A 19,332-nucleotide genomic window follows, 5' to 3' on the forward strand; every position below is an offset into this window, starting at 1 on the left:
CCACCGCTAGGAGAGACCACCAGGTGCCCACCGAGTGCCCATCGAGAGTCGGTGGTAGGGAAACGCGTCGGAACTCGGATAGCGAACGTGTGTGTGAATCGCCGCCGCCGGTTCCGCCGATTTCGCGAAGAAACGTCGATGCATTTAAAAAAAAACGCGTTTCGAGATTTTTTGTGCCGAGATAGCTCAAAACAATTCGTAATAACACCGTGATATTGAATTACGACAATTTTCCGCATATTGCTCCGCCTCCGATAACATTGAAGCTTAAATTCAATTTCTGAAATTATAATCAATGTAATGGTTCACTGGTTCGTGCATTAAGATTAATTTTAATTGCAAGATAATTGTCTCGTTGTGATATAAACGTGTCATTCCTATAATCATTTTCACTTGATTATATTGGCGAACAAACATGGCTGAAAGATAACATTGAAAAGTGCACATCGAAGTGCACATTTTTAAAATTATTTTTAAAATTATTCGAAGCATGGTCCACTAGTTTATACAGGTTTCTATCATTCAGGATTAATTTAAACTAGGAAATAACCGTCTTATTAATTAGGGCAATATTATTCCTATATAATCATTTTTATGAGACTAGATTGGTGAACGCTTTTTCACAAAATAATTAATTTATATGCCACTTATTATTAATGTAAAATAAAATAAAAATTGATCAACATCTTTTTTTAATTTGACATATTTTTATTTAATAAATATTTGTGTCTATAAATATTTCACGTGAAATGATTTCCGATTGCCGTGCTCAGAGCTGAGCCTACAATGCTAAGAGCGCGCCGATTTCCTCTGTACCGTGCGTGCTGCTATGCATACCCCACTGATCGCTGCTTCTCTTACCATTTCGTCTCTAGCGATAGATCCCGCGCTATTTCCTACTTACGTGAGTATCACGCTGCATGCGATACTTTCACAGCGTGAACGAATCGCAGGTATCATCTCTATTTCAACTCCTCGCCTCTTGCTGCTCCAGCCCTACACGAAATCGGTCATTAAAATCAATTCCTTGTCGCAATGTGATCGTACAGATGTGATCGTGATGCTGCAAGCGCCCGCAAGAAAAGCGGAAATAAAACACGCTTCGTATGTACCGCGAGTCTTGCGATTATAGTTTTCAAGGGGACTGAAACGACCGCCGCGTGATTCTAGGATTAAGGGCCGCCGAGTGAAAACCGCAAGAATGCAAATGAAGGCAGACAAGCTGTTCCAGAAAAAAAAAATACCCTGATGTAATCTCGTAATCTTGCATTAAACGTTACGTTAAGATATTAAAAATTATCTACGCGTCGCGCTCAATGTCAAAACGAGCTGAGAATACAAAGACAAGTATTCTGTCCGAGTTAAATGTGGAGTTGGAACGTCTGAAAGAAGTCATCCCAGGTATATACTATGAGAAAAGGTCAGAGGTGCACTTCCGCAAACACATGATGTATCGTGTTGCGCGCAACGAGAAGCGATGACGAAATAATAGTTTTGTAAAACATGTTGTTCATTTCTAGGAAATGCATACTAAGAATAAAATCTACTTTAGAGCACATGGATCGATGATAGCTTCCCGAAAGCGCTTTCGACAAGACAATTTTTATTTAAAAGAATTTTCTTGTTAATTAAAAACATCTTGAAACGATTGAAAGTATTTGAATGTTTATGTTAAACATCAACTGAATGTTTAACAAAATGTTATATAAATATATAGTTTATATATATTAGGTATTTAATAAAATAAAAGCGATTAGCAAAAAAATTCGTCATCAGCTACGATCGTTGAGGATTAAAAGCAAATTTATTAAACCATTTGCAAACGATGAGTAAATTATTTGATTATTGAGAGAGACAATACGGTCGGTCGTAACAATGAATTATGCTCTGTCATATCGCTCTAATGATAAATTAGCAATTCAAAATCTTGACGATATTATTTGAACGACTCCAAGGATCATAGCATCATTTTCCTCGACGTAGATCAACAAGAAGTTGATATCCGCTTGAAATTTAAATTATAATGACGATGACGTCGCGCATCAAATAGTTCATAAATCTATCTTACATGCGTCAAATACGAAACGCATAAAGTATTTTATTATGTACGGAGTGATCTCGCATAAACGAGATAAATTGATCTGTTTTATTGGAGAGGTCGCATATAAACGTTTTTGTTAACAATATTTTACATAAACAGATTAAAATTATTATTATGCCAATAATTTCTAAACAATTAAATCAGACTTTGTAGCGTGTAAGATTTTATTTAAAAAAGTTGTGTCTTAGATATGTTAATCAATTCTAAATTAATTAATGCATAAAACCAGTTTTTAACATTTACAATAATAAAATTAAGTCTGTTTTGATTGTAATTCCGTTGGTGTAATAAATTTCGATTAAATTGATGCTATGTACTTTCAATATTAAAAATTAGATTATATTTAAGGAAGTTGTGTACACAGAAAGAAAAGAATATTCTTGATTTGAAAATATCTTTAGTTTCAAGATATAGATTGTTTCGTATATAAGCAAGATCACTGTAATCTTATTCTAAGAATTTCAACTTTTTTATTTCAACATATTTTTCTTGGTTGAACTATATAATGAACTTTATTCAAGCAAGTTTTCTTCGTTTAACGCAATATAATCTCATTTCAAGATTTCCACGTTGAAACTAAAGATATTTTCAAATTAAGAATATTCTTTTTTCTGTGTATGCGAGTAAGAAATAGCAAATGAAAAAAATTACCTAACGCAATTACTAAAATAGTAGTAATAGTTTATACATCACTTTAATTTTTTTTTATTTACACATATCATATACAATATATGTATACATTACAATTATCTGATTTAAAAAGGAAAGCTATAAAGTAAGTTTGAAATTATTAATTCATTTATTCATTTATTTACCGCAATGTTTATTTACAATGAATTCGCATGCATGCTTTTTGTATATCATTAATTGTTAATTAGGACAGGAATAACCGTCTAGCGTATTTCCGCAAGAATTTCACTTATCCGACATTAATAAATATTAAAAAATATTAAATATTAAAATATTACAAAAAATCTACAGCTTTCTCTGATTGTGAGAAAGATATCATTAGATACTATATTAAATAAGTAAGATAATTGAAGAAAGCTAATATAACCGATTGTTGATAACGTCGCAGTAACCCGTAGAGCATAAAATTGCGATATTATCGATATCTGATTAAAGGCTAGATAAATTTTCGTGATTATCAATGGGACTCCGCAGACCCAGAAATGTAAACCCAGTAAAAAAATGTTGCTATTATCAACTATTGCTCTTGTCAATAACAATATAATTGCCTAAGGACAAAACTCTCGTCAACTTCTGAGAGAGGCCATCCCAGCCTTTTTCGTGAAACCGTCGAAAGTCGAAAGCACCTGTACACTACCGCCAGTACATCCATTTTCGAAATTGGTAGCCACGTTCATTTTCCAACACTGCCGATAAAACATCATTTTGGTGCGCGTCCGTGCTACATCTGCAAATGCATTTGCAGATGTAGCACGGACGCGCACCAAAATGATGTTTTATCGGCAGTGTCGGAAAGAGAAAAAGTGAGAGAGAGAGAGAGAGAGAGAGGGCTATTAGATATTTAACATATAAAATATAAATATATGTATAAAAAAAGTTAATATTTATCGATAAATATAAGATATATAAATATTAAACTGATCCTCAACCAATTACAATCAAGAATATTTAATTATATCTTACATGTATCGATATAAATATTAACTTATTTTATATATTTATACATATTATATGTTAAATATCTAATAGCCCTCTCTCCCTCTCTCACTTTTTCTCTTCTTTCACTTTCACACTTCCCAGACAGCACAATGTCCAAAATCGGGACATAAGACGTCTTTTAGGCCGGGTCCAGACATGTATCGTATCATGATATTTTCTTATTAAAATACGAATATGTTGGTTATAATGATAAACCAAGGCCTTGTTTTTAATCCGTATTTGTATCCCGTAATTTATATAGATTGAAAACAATGAAAACAAGGCCTTGGGTTATCATTACAACCAACATATCCGTATTTTAATAAGAAAATATCATGATACGATACGGGGATGCGATACATGTCTGGATCCGGCTTTAGACATCTTTTAGCCATCTTTTCGTAAGACATCTAAAAGATATCTAAAAGATGTCTTTTAGACGTCTTATGTCCCGCTTTTGGACATGTGTGCTGTCTGAGTTATTTCAAATAAAAGATATGTATCTCCTATCAATTTAAAAATCCGAATACGAGACAATAGGCCTTTATGGAAAATTTTGTAAGCAAAACGAATATAATATTTGAAGAACAAGCAACAGAGAATGTTTTATAATTTTTAAGTATCTTGACGACGACATAGTATGCGCGCGATCACCGCGCTACAAAAACGATCGCGAAGAAATTTTTACAAACAATACAATTTAATGTTAATTTTCTACAAAGTAAGAGATTAGGAGGAATAAAAAACCACATACAAATAAATATGAAACATTTGTAAACGTAACGAATTACGTGATCGAGCGAATTACGTGTCTGATTTTGAACGAAAAACGGAATTGTATTCGCAAACGCACATTTGAGCTCATTAATTCGTACTCTCGACGTTCTTACGCATTTTGGAGCAATTAGCTCGCTCCCTCGCTCACGATCGCGACAAGCAAAGTGAGAACGCCAAACGCGCGATCATTCTCTTTAATTACTCAATAGATTAATTCCCGTGCTTAATGAGAGGTTCGAGCTATTCACCGAAGCGTCTTTCCACGCGATTCACTCATTCGAAGTAGAAATGGAAACGGAGGCAAGAGACACGACACGAATTCCGAAGTTATCGTCTCACTGCGACACGCGGGACAACGATTCTATTAAAGATTCGGATGTATCGCGCTTCGAATCATTTATTTTTCATGCACAATTCACTCACCGATCACGCCACATTGCAGGAGACCCGTCAAATCACAGCCGAGAGCGGCGGGAGGGTGATACGTACCGGCGTCCACCGGCGTCCAGCACGGCATTCGGCGTTCATTTCGGCCATCCCACTCGTTGCAGTCGACACCAGAAGAAACAGAATAATTCGGCGTAGATCAGCTTGCAACACACACACACACACACCCGGAGGATTTTTTTTCGTTCACGAGAAAGAAATTACTTACACGAGCGACAACGTCTCGCCGCGCCGCGACTCGTACTCGTACCGACGTTCAACGAGCAACGTATTACTTGCGCGCGCGCTGCGCGGCGAGTCGAGCCGGGAGCCCCCGAATCCGGCCGAATCACGTTCGGCCGCTCTCGCCGCCGGCCGCCGGCCGCCGGCACGGCAGTCGCGGCACTCGGCAGTCGCGATGGTCGCGATGCCGCGACCGTTGAATGAATCCGCCGATTTCGGAGCAGCGTACGTTCAAAGTCGGCGCGCGGACGATTGTTTCTATCGGCGAGACGGCCTTGCTACTTGTTTTCGTCGACGCTCGGAGTACCGTTACCTGCGGTTGATGTTACTCAATCATTCTCCCGATGAATTTCGGACAGGTGTCAAGTGTTTGTGCTCCGCGCGCGTCGCCGTGCTCCATGCCGTGGGTGCTGTTATTCGAAACGCGCGCTCGTTCGTGCGATTGGCATTCCTGCTCCTCGTTTCGCGGGAATAATCGACGACGCGCTCAATAATTTGCATCAAGTGTATCGAGTTTCGTGAATGGAATGTGTCGTGCTCGCTCGAAACGGAGACGTCGAGGCGAAGGTACGACAGTTGTGAGTGATTTGCAGTTTCGTGATATTTGCGGGCGATATATAGTTCCCGCGATCGTTCGTCCCGCCTCGCCATATGTCTGGAGTCTGGACTATCGAATGTGGCATTTATTTACGCGGCATATATCTCGTGTCGTGCTTTGAACGCGCTGTGCCGGAATTGTCGCGCGATTTATCTCCGATCGATTCTTTTCGAAGAGCGGAAAGAGGGCCGAGTGACAACGTGACATCGTATCGTGATTTAAGTAAGTGATTCAAGTATAATAGCACGCTGTGATACAACGCTCGTTCGTTTTAATATTTCTTATTTTCGTATATTTCGTGCCGCGTAAGTTAACGACCCACAGTCGAGCGACTCCAGTTTTACATTCGCGAGATTTACGTGCTCGATACCGTACTGTGCGTGCGATACTTAATTTTAATTGTGGTTTAATCGACTGCGTGTCTTTACTAACCGTCCACTTGATTCGCGTAGTATCGCGTCAAGTTGTCGATATCTTATCTTCGAACATTTCGTCGTCATTAACGCAACGCAGTGATGAACGCGGAACGAATCCAAGCAATCGGCGTCGCGACTTTTTCGTACGAAAAATCTATCAATCTATGTTAGAGAAAACCGATAACTTGATTTTATATTATACCAGTTTTTATATTGCACAGTAAGGTACTTCCTTCCCATGGGTACGACCTTGGCGAGGTGGGAAGGCCCAGTACCCAGTACGAGGATTTTACCCAAGCAAAACTCTTGTTCTGCTTGGATAAAAAACCAAAGACGGGGAAGCTAACGTACCCTCGTCCGCCGATTTAATCGAATCAACGAACCGCAGCCGGTTCGTCGCGTTTGCTTCGGGAGTGCCGTACAGTATCGCGCGAGAAAGACGTTTACTGAAATTAGTCCGCGCGCGATTGTAGTTTATTATCCGCGAGTGTTTCTCGCGAGTGTCCTGTGCGGCGAGAGGAGGAAGCCAGCTGACGTCCTGAGAGGAGGAAAAGGTCTGGGAGAGACATCGGGCCCCGGCGGAGCAACCTTGAGGTGAATATCATCTGCATAATAATTCTTTTCCATTTATTTAGATTGTTTTATTTCGATAAGTTAAAAATAATTAGAAAAAAAAAGAAATTATCTAAAATTTTACTCTTATAAAGATCTTTTTCGATAAATAGATAGTTGTATTGCTAAATATTTTATTGAAAGACGAATTAGAGGCGCGTAAGAATTAACTTTTGAAATGTTGATCATTTTGAGCGCTTTTTAAATTTGAATCTCTGTTTGTATGTTACAGTATCACCGCAGCTACGTGGCCGAATAACTCCGCCCGTTGCGCATCGGATTGGTGAGTCAGAATTTTTTTTATTGAGGTAACGAATCTACGATTAGTCAAGTATAGAGCCATTTTATCTTGGAACATGTCGAATTATGACAATAAATTATACTATAAAAATATTACATCACGTAGATTTGTTGCCTTAAAATGGATGGGCTAAAACGCCTAAAACTGATTACGGAAAATATTTAATCTTGGTGTCACTTAATTGTTTATTGATTTATTGTGCAATTGTGCTTGAGGAAATACTCGCACACTTTGCACGCACGGAGTTCGCGAAAAGCTCATTATCGTTCATCGAACCATGTTGACGATCTGCCGCGTTCTGTATAAATAACTTTTGAATAAAATTTTTAAGTACATAAAAAATTAAATTTTCCAAATTTTGTTACATAGATCAATTCTACTTAGAGTAATAAATATTTTAGAAATACAAGAAAAACAAAAAGTAAGATAATACTCTGACAATTAAAGTAATAATTTTTGAAATATAAAACTTTAATTTAAATTTCTTTAAAGAATTATATTTTTGTAATATTATTTTTCTTGAACAAAAAGAAACAAAAGAGATAGAAATAAGTAAGATATTGTGTTAGATGTAAAAAAATATATTTTGTAGATAGGGACAAATTATGAATTAGTTAGGATGTGTTTTATTTATACCCTTTATTTGTTCCTTTCCATATGTTCAGCCAAGATTAAATATTATATAAATCGATACAAAGAAGCAATATATAGATATATTTAAAATTTTAGTATGCATAAAGACAAGCGTGTAGTATGCATAAATACATATGAATAAAAAAGATAAGGATTATTTTGGTCTTATTATGCAATTTATTTGATAGAAAAAACGTGATCATTGTTATTTACTACTAAAATTTATTCTAACCAAGCATCGACTTAACCCTAATTTTTTGTAGCCTATCCATCTAATTTTGATTGAAAAATTGACTTTATGATAGATGTCAAGTAATATGACGTGAGATTCTAAATATTCTGTCGAAAAACACTGAAAAATTTTGAATTATTTTAAAATTGATTGTATAGTACAATTATTCAATTTTGCAATAATGTATAACTTTATTATATCAATAATAATTTTGGTAGAAAGTGAAAAGTATAACGAGATACATTTATGTCGATACGTAAAGATTTGCGTACCTATATTATTTGATTATAGTAATGCGGTTGTTGATTATTATAAAATATCCAATTATAATATTAATATATATCGCGTGAGAAGTTTCTTTTTTTCGGATCTCACGTCATTTATTTTGTATATCTAATTACTTGATACACTTTCAATTAAGATGCGTACTGCATGAACGCATCTTCGTATTTTCGCGGTCGGTTTTAACATCGAGAAATTTTCCATTATTTTTTAATTTTGTCAACATTATAAATTATAATTTTTCGCGGAATATAATTGAGATATTTATATAACGCAATATTCATATAACGCAAAGTAAATTTTTTTTCTGTACTTGATTACAATTCCAAATTTAAAGAACAAGTCACAAAGAAACGGACAATCAATATTCTCAAGTAAATAACGGAATTAATAATAGAAATATTTTTGATCAAACTTGTGCAGTCAATTTTTATGAATTAATATTTTTTTTTTGTAAATTAACTTCTCGTGGATTTTTTGATACAATCAATGCTCGTTAAATGTAATTTGAATCGAACGTAACATTATTTGTCGACGATGATAATGATCCGATAATAGAAGGAATTTTCTCCTTCTATTGTGATCTAATCGAAATACGACCAGATTTATATATGGCCATTGACAAAGGTAGGTCCGATCTGGCCTGAAGAAAGAAGATTTGATACGATAATGGTAAGTGGTCAATATTGACCACAATGGTGGAGTAAGGTAATATATAAGATGGTTTATTATATCTGTTTATTTGTCCAAAGTAGGGCTCTTTTTTCTATATTTTCTCGCATGTGCGAGATTGGAAAAACCCCAATTAAATCTCAATCGCGCGTGTGTTAAAATCCCCAATTCCACATTTCCCAAATCTTAAGTGATCGTGTCACTTTGCGATGTCCCGTTTAGTAGGTATTCTGCTGGATTAATCAGCAAATCAGGTCCCTTATAAATCGCGGTCTTAATTAAAGATTTATAATAAATTTATATTAGATTGTAACACGGGTAGGTAGAAAAATGGATAGGTAGGACTATAGATCGGAATATGGGTAGGTAGGGATACACATACGAGTATAGGTATAGGGATTCGGGTAGGTAGGGATTCGGGCAGGCAGGAACAAGGGGATATAATTCGTTAGTTGAAAAAGATTGTAGACGAAATAATAGTAGAGGAAAGTCCCCTATTATGAGACAGGATCCTAATATGAGATATGTTAAGCTAAAAGGCTCTATATAGGCCCCATCTGTTGATCCCACCATGAAAAAACTCCGCCATCTCATATTAGGATCCTATCTCATAATAGGGGACTTTCCTCTAATAATTAACTTTAATATAATAATAATAAATATAATTTTATTTATTATTATTATATTTTTAATAACTAAAAAAGTATACATTAATAAATAATACTAATTTTTATATTGTATAATTTGTAATGTAAAAATTATATTAAATTATATTAAATAATACAAAAATAATTTTTAATATAATATAAAAATTATATCAAATAATTTTTATATTAAAAATTAATATTTTATATGAAGTACTAATTTTCATATTAAATAATACCAAGTTTTACAGACATTGTATTACATCGTATTTTATTGTAAATATTATGTATATATATTATGTTTATGTTTTTTATATAATATAATTAAATTGTATATATTGTATATATGAAAAATATGAAAATAATGTAATAATTAAAATAATTATGCAAATGTAATCGGATGCGTATAATAAAACGGACATCATGATGCATTTGATAAACATTTACTTGAAAACTTTAGTAGTTTTTGTTAAAAGATTGTTAATAAATTCAAGAGATCTTTTATTCAAAGTTTAGAAATATTAGAAATTATCATTACAATGACAAGCCATATGTTTTACATGTGAAAATTTCGTGTTTTTGTACGCATACCGAATGTTGTACATGTAATTTTACGTCAAAAACAAATATTGTATATAATTTTATTGTAGTGTATTATATATTGTCAATTTTGTAATGTAACTCTTTTATAATGTTTGTATTTATTGTAAAATAAATTGTAACAGAAATAAAATAATGATAAAAATGTAAAAAAAGAACGTATTGTAAATAAAAGAGGACCGCCGATCGGAATCGGCGGGGGCGGTGGAGGGCCTCTATAGGCTGACCTGTTTCTATCGGATAAACTTTTAGTTAAAAAGATAAGAGCTAATATTTAATTTATAACTAAGAAAATGCGAAGTACAAAATGCATTTAATTGCAATAACATTCGGTACAAGCAGGACGGCCTTTAAAAATATTACTCATACCTTTTCTTTGATACTAGTACCAGATTACCGTTAAATAAAATTAAATTGTGCATTATCAGATGAAACCGCGCAATTTGCAGATGTAGCACGGACGCGCACCAAAATGATGTTTTATCGGCAGTGTTGGAAAATGAACGTGGCTACGTAGTACCTAACAGAGAGAAAGATGAGAGTGGTCATGCCTGCGTTTTTGCTGTTACCGAATCCTGTAGGTAATGTGCACGATTTTGTGGTTCTTTTATGTGTTATGTTCATGATTTTTCGGGAAAATGTCGTGTAACCAGAGAACCACAAAATCGTGCACATTATCTACAGCATTCGGTAAGGCTGGGGCTACACTATGCGCGTTTTCGCGAATCGGATTCGCGAATCGTGCATTTGTATAACATGTGTGCTTAGCACGAATGGCATACAAATGCACGATTCGCGAATCCGATTCGCGAAAACGCGCATAGTGTAGCCCCAGCATAACAGTTAAAACGCGGGCATATTATAACCACTCTCATCCTTATTCCTTCTCTCTGGTCCCATGAAAAAGACCAGCCTCTCTTAAGGGGATGCTAAAGCCGTCTGTAATCCCGACACTTGTTTTGACCTCAACTTGCGAAAACATTCGCTTTATATAAAAATTCTACAATGTATTGTTATAAAAAGACTGTGGCATGCCCTGCGGATTACATCCAAAAATACGACACTTTAAGTGTAAGTTTGCAATAATGCTTTTTCACAGTAAATTTTTTTGTTTAGAGTCTAAACCTAATTCTGACAACGGTATCGTATTTTTGGATGTAATCCGCAGGGCATGCCACAGTCTTTTTATAACAATACATTGTAGAATTTTTATATAAAGCGAATGTTTTCGCAAGTTGAGGTTAAAACAAGTGTCGGGATTACAGACGGCTTTAGCATCCCCTTAAGCCCCTTGCACAATAGGCGATAGCGACAGCGACAAAGGTGCCGACAAAGCTACAGTTTTGTCGGCACCTTTGTCGCTGTCGCTATCGCTATCGCTATCGCCTATTGTGCAAGGGGCTTTAGGCTTCTCTCTGTTCTCGTTTAACCGAATATACTGTATCATCATTTTAAACATTTTTAAAAATATTTATTTTATCAAAAAATCTTTTATTTCCAAGTTAAATCTTTTCACATAAAAACGTATTTTTCAGAAATATTAAAATTCTAAAACCAAAAGAATTAATTTATTGTATTGAGATGTTTAATCTATTTTAAAAATTTCTTGTATAATATGCACAGTACAACATTCTTCGCTTTTATCCTTAGAAATTAAGGGCCAATCACAGAACGCATAATGATCAACCCATCTTTTTCAATTTTTTTTAGAAATAATAAAAATGTAACGGAAGATGATTGGCTACTGTTTCTTATGTCTTGTATACAAACGTCGCGGCGTCGTTAGGATTTCATGTTCAAGTGTGCACTCAGCTATAGCAAAAGCGTCTAAAAGACGTCTTAAAAACGTCTAAAAGTCGTCTAAAGGACTTCGAACGTCTTTTAGACGTCTTTACGATATCTTTTAGAAGCTTTTACTAGTTGGATAGTACAAAGCTCTTCAGTGATTGGTGTCTGGCTAAATTCATCTTCCGCTGATAGGCTATCCGGAGAAGAAGTTTCGGGATCCAAAGGATTCGCCATCTGAGCCCTGAGGAACTTTGTCCAAAAAGGGATATCGTACAACGACACGTAAATATCAGGCAGAATTTGAAGGTATGTATTTATATCCAGCTGCATAGCGTAAATATCATTTTTCTATCGATAGAGAAATGATCCAATCACGCGTACGAGGAATGCGGTGTTATGGCGTCCTTTGCATTAGATGATCGATCGATTTTTCTGTGAATAGCATTATGCAAATCCGTCTTTACGTGTGGTGTGCAGTAACCAAATCACGCGTCCGCTTAGTGTGTCTTTCGTCCTCGGAAAGTTTGTATTTGCGCTCACGTTAGTCACGTTTGCTTGTCGGGCTATTTCGCGAGCGATATTAGCAGTGAGCAGCTGGTAGTCGTCACTCGTCACTCGCAGTATGTCCATTGTCGATAAAATTTCTTACTACCAACGCAACTTAGAGAACTGCGGTGACAACGAGGATCGGGTATGTAATAACGCTAACGAGTCACTCCGAGTTCAATAATCCATGTAAATACTAATCAGCTGTACGCATAACCCTTTGTGATCGTGCATCAACTATATTATGTTAATGCTACTTTTGCAAAAGTCACTTTCTCGGTCGTATATTTTGTTGTGTCATTTTTAGAGACTTTCTGTAAACAGTATCTTTTTTTTTAACTTTTTTAACCTCTACTAATGATAATGTGACAATAGAATACAAATTAAGTAATGCAGTAACGCTACAAATAAATATCTATATGATGTATGTCTTTAGATAAATTATATCACATTCTTTTGGTGTTAAGGATAATTATAATTGCATAAATAATTGTTACAAACCCCTCTCAATTACAGAAAATACCTTCAAGTAAAGATTGTTCAAAATTCTATTATATATATGTATATATGCACAATATAAAGTGTCTTTTAATTATTTTATATCTTTGTATAATATTACTATAATTATAGACATTCTCTTAAATTTCTGTTGAAGGAAAATTAAATTCCATACTTTATTTATAATCCATATCAAAAGAACATAAATTTGTCATAATTTGGTATAATTGTGTTCCCACAGATATTACATTACATTTCAAAGCTATATAAGCTACCAGTGACAGTGCAACATCTTCAGCAGACAGGAGTAGGAAGGACTGTGAATGGCTTGAGAAAATACGACGGTACTGTGGGTGATGCAGCTAAGTCTTTGGTTTACAAGTGGAAGAATATGGTCGCAGATGATGATAAAGATGATTCCAGTGATAGAGAAGATGATGATGAAGCTTGTGTAATGGACGATCATGAAAATAATACTGATAACCAGGATTCTCCATTGTCTCCAAAACCAGAAGATATAGAAGAAAGTGATTCTTCGTCCGATCAATTGTCAGAATCAAAATATACGCATAGACATAAGGAAAACATGAGCAAACTATCTACGAAACATAGTGTAGTGCATGTGTCCACGTCTAAGTCAGAGGAAAAGCAAGAAATGCGTGAAAAAAGTAGACATTCATCCAAATATCATTCACATAGCGAAAGAAAGTCCTACGAATCAAAAAGCAGTAAAAGTAGCCTGAATAAAGAAGCTCACAGCTCGACAAAGCACAGTCATAGCAAGAGTGACAATTCGAAGAAGGCTAGTGATAAAACTACCCAGATTAATGAGGACAATAATAAGAAGAGAAAAGCGAACGACTCCAGTTCCCTAATGAAGGAAAATAACAAGAAGAGTAAGCAAACAGATAGTAAAAAAGATGATGAGAAATCTCAACTGACATCTGTTTCGGAACATAATCGTTCCCATTTGAAATCTTCTGGAATTCAGATAGAGGTGAAGATTAAAGTAGAAGATGAACATTTTTTAACAACTGATAACAAACAAGATGTTAAACAGGAGAAGTATTTGCAGGGGAAATCCAGGAGCAGTTCCAGTAAGCTTAAGTCCCAAGAATCAGGTAGTAAAGCAAAGGACAGCAGTGAAAAACAAAAGCATAAGAAAGAAGAGCATACTAGTCATAAAAAGCATGAGACGAAAAAAGATTCCAGTCATCGTTCTAGCAAGGAGACTTCCAAATCGAAAGTCAGTTCCTCTAGTAGTAAAGATTATATTAAGAACAAAGACAAGAATACGGGAAAGGAACTCAAGGAGGACAAGAGTAAACACGAGAAGAAAAAAGCGACAAAAATAAAGTTAATAAATGGTGATGAAGGAATAGATTGCAATTCTGGTGTGTTGGAGAAAATGATTTATATCATGTTACATATTCATTTAGGAAGGCCAAAAAAAGCCCATCCTAGGCTGTAGCGCCGAGGAAAGAAAGAAAGAATATATATTTATTTAAGCCCTGTTTCACAAACGTCGGTTAACTTTTAATCTTAGGTTAACTCATTCTTCGTCTCTTTCTAATGTCCATTTCTATCAACGCAGGTTAATTTTAATCTTGGTTTAACTTCCTGTCATCTTTTCCTAGTTCTAAAAGTTAGAAAAAGATAGAAAGTAAGTTAAACCGAGATTAAAGTTAATCTACATTGGTAGAAATGGGCATAAGAGGAACGTTAGAAAGTGACAAAGAGTGAGTTAACCTAAGGTTAAAAGTTAACCGACGTCTGTGAAATTCGGCCTTAATAGTTTTATTATGTAAAAAAAATTTAACTTGTGGATTTTTATCTCATCAATGATTTTAGTAGTTTACTTTACAAAAATATAATCTTCAAATACATTTAAAAAATAAATTTTCAAAACAATAATATATTAAATAAAATGAAACCATTTGAGACTTTTATTTCTCTTAGATTATTTCTTTATATTTATGTTGTTCTTTATTTATAATTACAAAATAAATTTATATATGTAAATTAAGCTATTTTTTTTAAGGACTGGATATTATAGAGAATATATCTGAAAATTAAAGATTATTAGAATGGAATCCCAGACAGCATCATGTCCAAAATCGGGATATATGACGTCTTTGAGACGTCTTAAATATATCTTTAAGACGTCTTGTGTCCCGATTTTGGACATTCATGCTGTCTGGGATAGATTTGGTCTTATGTAATATTAACCCTAATCCCTCCAACCATGCACTTTCGTGTCCCATGCGTTTCTAACGTCGTTTGTTCCGGAAAACCAACGGCCGTGGGATAATCCCCCCCACCCCTAAAAAAAAGTTGTTATAGTAGGGAACATCAGGTAGAAATTTCAGAACCCTAGCTCATTTACTCTCGAAACGGCAAACAGTCAAAATCTCGTTGATTAAATGGCGGAAAAAACGTTGGAGGGATTAGGGTTAATACTATGCTAAATATTTTGAGAAATTATAGAAAAATTAAAATTTTTAATAATTTTATTTTAAAAAATTTATTTATTTTGAAATCAAATAGATGTGAAGCACAATTGTGGCATCATATTTTCATTCTTTCTAGGTGCAAGCTTTGCAGAGGCACTTGGTATGTGCTCCATACCTAAGTCGAAAAAGCGTCAGAGTAATTCGTCCAACACACAGTCTAGTAAATCAATTATTAAAACAGAACCGATGTCACCACCCGTTAATAATAGAAAAATACCAACTGTAAAACCTGAGCCAGAATGTAGCGACAATTCAAATGTAATTTTTATATTCTATTATTTAATATCTTTAATGTCAGAAAAGACTAACTTTAACGATTAAAAACTTAATTTGCAGCCACTATCCCTTTTAGCACCAAACGTAAAATTGGAACCGTTGAATGTAGATTTAGCATCTACGTTACCTGAAATTAGTCCCAATTATAAGCCACTGCCATATATTAATCCTATGCAACGCAGAGAAGAAGTAAAGCCTGTTGATGATATCATTTATGTCAAGAATCAAAGGTAGTCATGCATTCTTTGCAATATAAATAGTGAAATATTTTTTCTTAATATTATTGTACTGTTTACGCTATGTATTATTTATTCTTGTTCCAGGACAAAAGTGTATTCTGGTAACAAGGTTGGTTACACAAGTGTGCCGACATTGTATGAAATGTGTATCAGAGTGCTGATAGAAAATATCGATGGTGAGCATTTTTCTTTATTGCAGTCAGATTACGCATTAATGTTCTAATAGTCTAACTATGAACGTTTTTATTATTAGCACTCGAGTTTACTGGCGGCGTACCATATGATATATTAAAACCGATCCTAGAACGTGCCACGCCTGATCAGTTATTTATGTTAGAGCATCACAACCCATATCTCATAGAAGACACAGATATATTATGGCAATATCATTGTAATCGAGAGTTCAGGAATAATGAGAGACAGGAAATGGAGTCATGGCGAGAGATGTACATGGTAGGTATTAACAATTATAGAGCTAAAACAGTAAAAATGTGCAAAAATGTGTTTAAAGTTTTATGTATGATAGACTTATATAACTTGCCTTATTTATATTAACATTATGACGTCACATAGCGTTGCTTGGATGAAAGAGAAGCGAAATTGAAAACACTCACCGCCAATATCAAGCAATCTATAGACAAATCCGTCCCAGTGAGATCCACTAAACTTGCTTATGTGGATAATGTAGTGAAACCACCGCGCAATGTATTGAAGAAACAGGCGAAGTATGGCACAGCAAATGCCACTCCTGCTACTGTCTCCAGCGTAAAGAAAAAGCTAGTTGGCGGTGGTACAACTAACAATGCGACGAATATTGCTGTACCACCACCGCCGATGTCCCGATTTAAAGCATCAAGTATGTATTAATTTTTATTTATTTTGATTATAATTATCATGGGAATTTGATGTGTTATATCTATTTTAACCAATGATTATTTTTATTAGCATCAAGTACCATGAAGAAGACAAAAGCACCACTTATGGCAAAGGCGTTGCAGTTAATAAAAGGTCGTTACAAACGGTAGTGGTAGTAGTAATTTCACGAATATTACAAATCATTAATCATTCAATTCCAATAAATTATACATTTGTTATCATCTCTTATACTTTCTATCTTTATCTAATTATCTGATTGCAATCTTAACACGTTCCCTGCCGAGAAGGTATGCGTCGCATGCTAAACTTTCCATTTAGGCCATTTGATATTTTTGTTACCACATGTAACATTATAAAATATTTTATAAAATCATGTATTAAATACTGTGTATAATACAGTTATCAACTTGTAGAGAACATTGTTATCTTTTTCTTATAATAATAATGAACTGTAGTCTTCGTTATAAATGTTATACGATATATTATAAATAAAACTATTAATCTCACCAATGTGCATTGGTAACTCACACGATCTAAATGGAAAGTTATTGATTGCTTTTTGATCCGGCAGGGAACGTGTTAATATGACAATGGATTTTAAGCATAATAAGGAGCATAATATTTTTACATAATATTTTTTTCTTTCAATATTCATATTCAATAGATCATAAAGCGATTTTCGTTATCTTATATTCACAGATAATTGTGATAGATAATTCACAGATAGATAACGTAAAAATAATTACATGTAATTATGCCGTTGTACAGATAAACTTTTCATTTCATTCATTCCAATTAAATGTAATAAACCATAAATAAGCCATGATAGAATTTATATATAAGAAATTTTTTCAATAGCTCAGCTATAGAAGCTGACAATAAATTTTTCCTTTTGGAGGAAAATTCTTTAATCTAGCTATAAATAAATAAAATTTTAGATCATTTCTATTTTTAGATCAAATTTGAGCTTGTATATTTTTAATTTTTAGATTTTTGAATTGTAAGAGAATTTACAGTTCCCTTCCTAATCGTGAACTGTTTTTGAAAAAGTAATTTTTTTTAATTTGCTTTAGCAATTTATTATAAATCCAATATCGATGTGAGAGACACACGATGACGTGTTTCATGTTTTAAATGTTGCTGTGATTTTTTCGATTTTATTAGGTAAATTTTTATTGCAAATATCCTGTAAGTATTACATTATGGAAAGGTATAAGTAACAGTTGGTTGATTAAATCTACACGATCTACTGTCACTTAAATCGTACAGTTGTAATATAAAAAATTCTTATTTCGCTCTGATGCTATGATATTATAAATTTAATAAAAGTACAAACGTACAGAATATCTCATTGATTTTACATGAGGTTTTATTTTTCATTAAGTACAAAATGTGTTAAAAATGATTCTCCCATAGTAATATTAATACGCGCGTATGCGCAACGTCATCTTTTTCGCAAGTTATAACATTTTTTTAATCAATATTGAAGCAAAAAATGTTTTATCTAATTCTAAGTCATTAAATATGAGATATCCTGTAGTTTTATTATGACGTATGTATATAGATTATTTTAAAGTTTGACTTATATATTTTTAACCGTGTTCCAAAATTCTGTAATATACATATCTGTACGCTCATCGCATCAAATAATATTTAATAATACTTATACGAAAGACGAAAATTCAACTCACATTTAATTGCAAATATGCGATAAGAATACATATTTAGTATAGTATTTACAGCTTTTAAAAATTGTCACGAATTGGTATATTTTATTGGAATGTAAGATTAAATGATAATTAATGAAATTACTTCTTATAATTCTTAATAATTTTTTATTTTTAATAAAATAAATTATTGAATTAAAAAAAATCGAGTTTATATATACATAGATATGTATTGCATCTTTTTTTGATAATGTAACTCATTTATTTCATTTGCTTCAATATTATGTAAACATAAAAGATGTTACAACATATTATAATAGAAAATATCGCATTTTCTTCCAAATATAACTAAATATAAAAAATATTTTAACTATTAATTTTCAAAAATATAAATAAATTAGAATATTTAACTTTAAGTTTTCTAATTTATTTAACTTTTAGGCTCATTAATTCTAGGCTCATTTTATTTCAAAATAAATTATATTAAAGCGTTAATAATTTTCTTTGTGAATGCAAACTTTTTTATTTTAGTTCAAAATTAAACTTGATTTCATTTAAAATTAAAATATGGAAGAGATTGTCCAATAAAAGTTTTTTTTTGCAATTTTGTCAAAGTTTTTAATTAAGGACGTTCTCCGGTCATTATACTAGAGAAAATCGATTTTCTTTAGATTTTCTTGAAACTGTGAATATACGTTAATTTAGGTGTGCTTTATGCGTGGTA

General features: G+C 33.5%; 1 protein-coding gene across 2 annotated transcripts; it reads left to right on the top strand.

Moving 5' to 3' along the window:
• Positions 1 to 12,370: 12,370 nt before the first annotated feature.
• Positions 12,371 to 18,749, top strand: Eloa (elongin A). Of its 2 annotated transcripts, XM_071701460.1 has the most exons (9): positions 12,371 to 12,684; positions 13,279 to 14,034; positions 14,113 to 14,431; positions 15,627 to 15,808; positions 15,887 to 16,056; positions 16,150 to 16,241; positions 16,319 to 16,518; positions 16,639 to 16,921; positions 17,011 to 18,749. In XM_071701460.1, exons 1-9 carry the CDS (start codon positions 12,616 to 12,618, stop codon positions 17,088 to 17,090), a joined length of 2,151 nt encoding a protein of 716 aa, XP_071557561.1. In that variant the 5' UTR covers positions 12,371 to 12,615; the 3' UTR covers positions 17,091 to 18,749. The 2 variants fall into 2 exon arrangements, with proteins under 2 accessions (XP_071557561.1, XP_071557560.1); XM_071701459.1 differs by having other exon boundaries at positions 12,372 to 12,684; positions 13,279 to 14,431.
• The last annotated feature ends 583 nt before the right edge of the window (positions 18,750 to 19,332 follow it).

This window comes from Temnothorax nylanderi, unplaced genomic scaffold, assembly GCF_030848795.1.
Source record: "Temnothorax nylanderi isolate EJ_2023f unplaced genomic scaffold, tnyl_v1.0 TNYL_tig0025_pilon, whole genome shotgun sequence".
Lineage (NCBI taxonomy): Eukaryota > Metazoa > Arthropoda > Insecta > Hymenoptera > Formicidae > Temnothorax > Temnothorax nylanderi.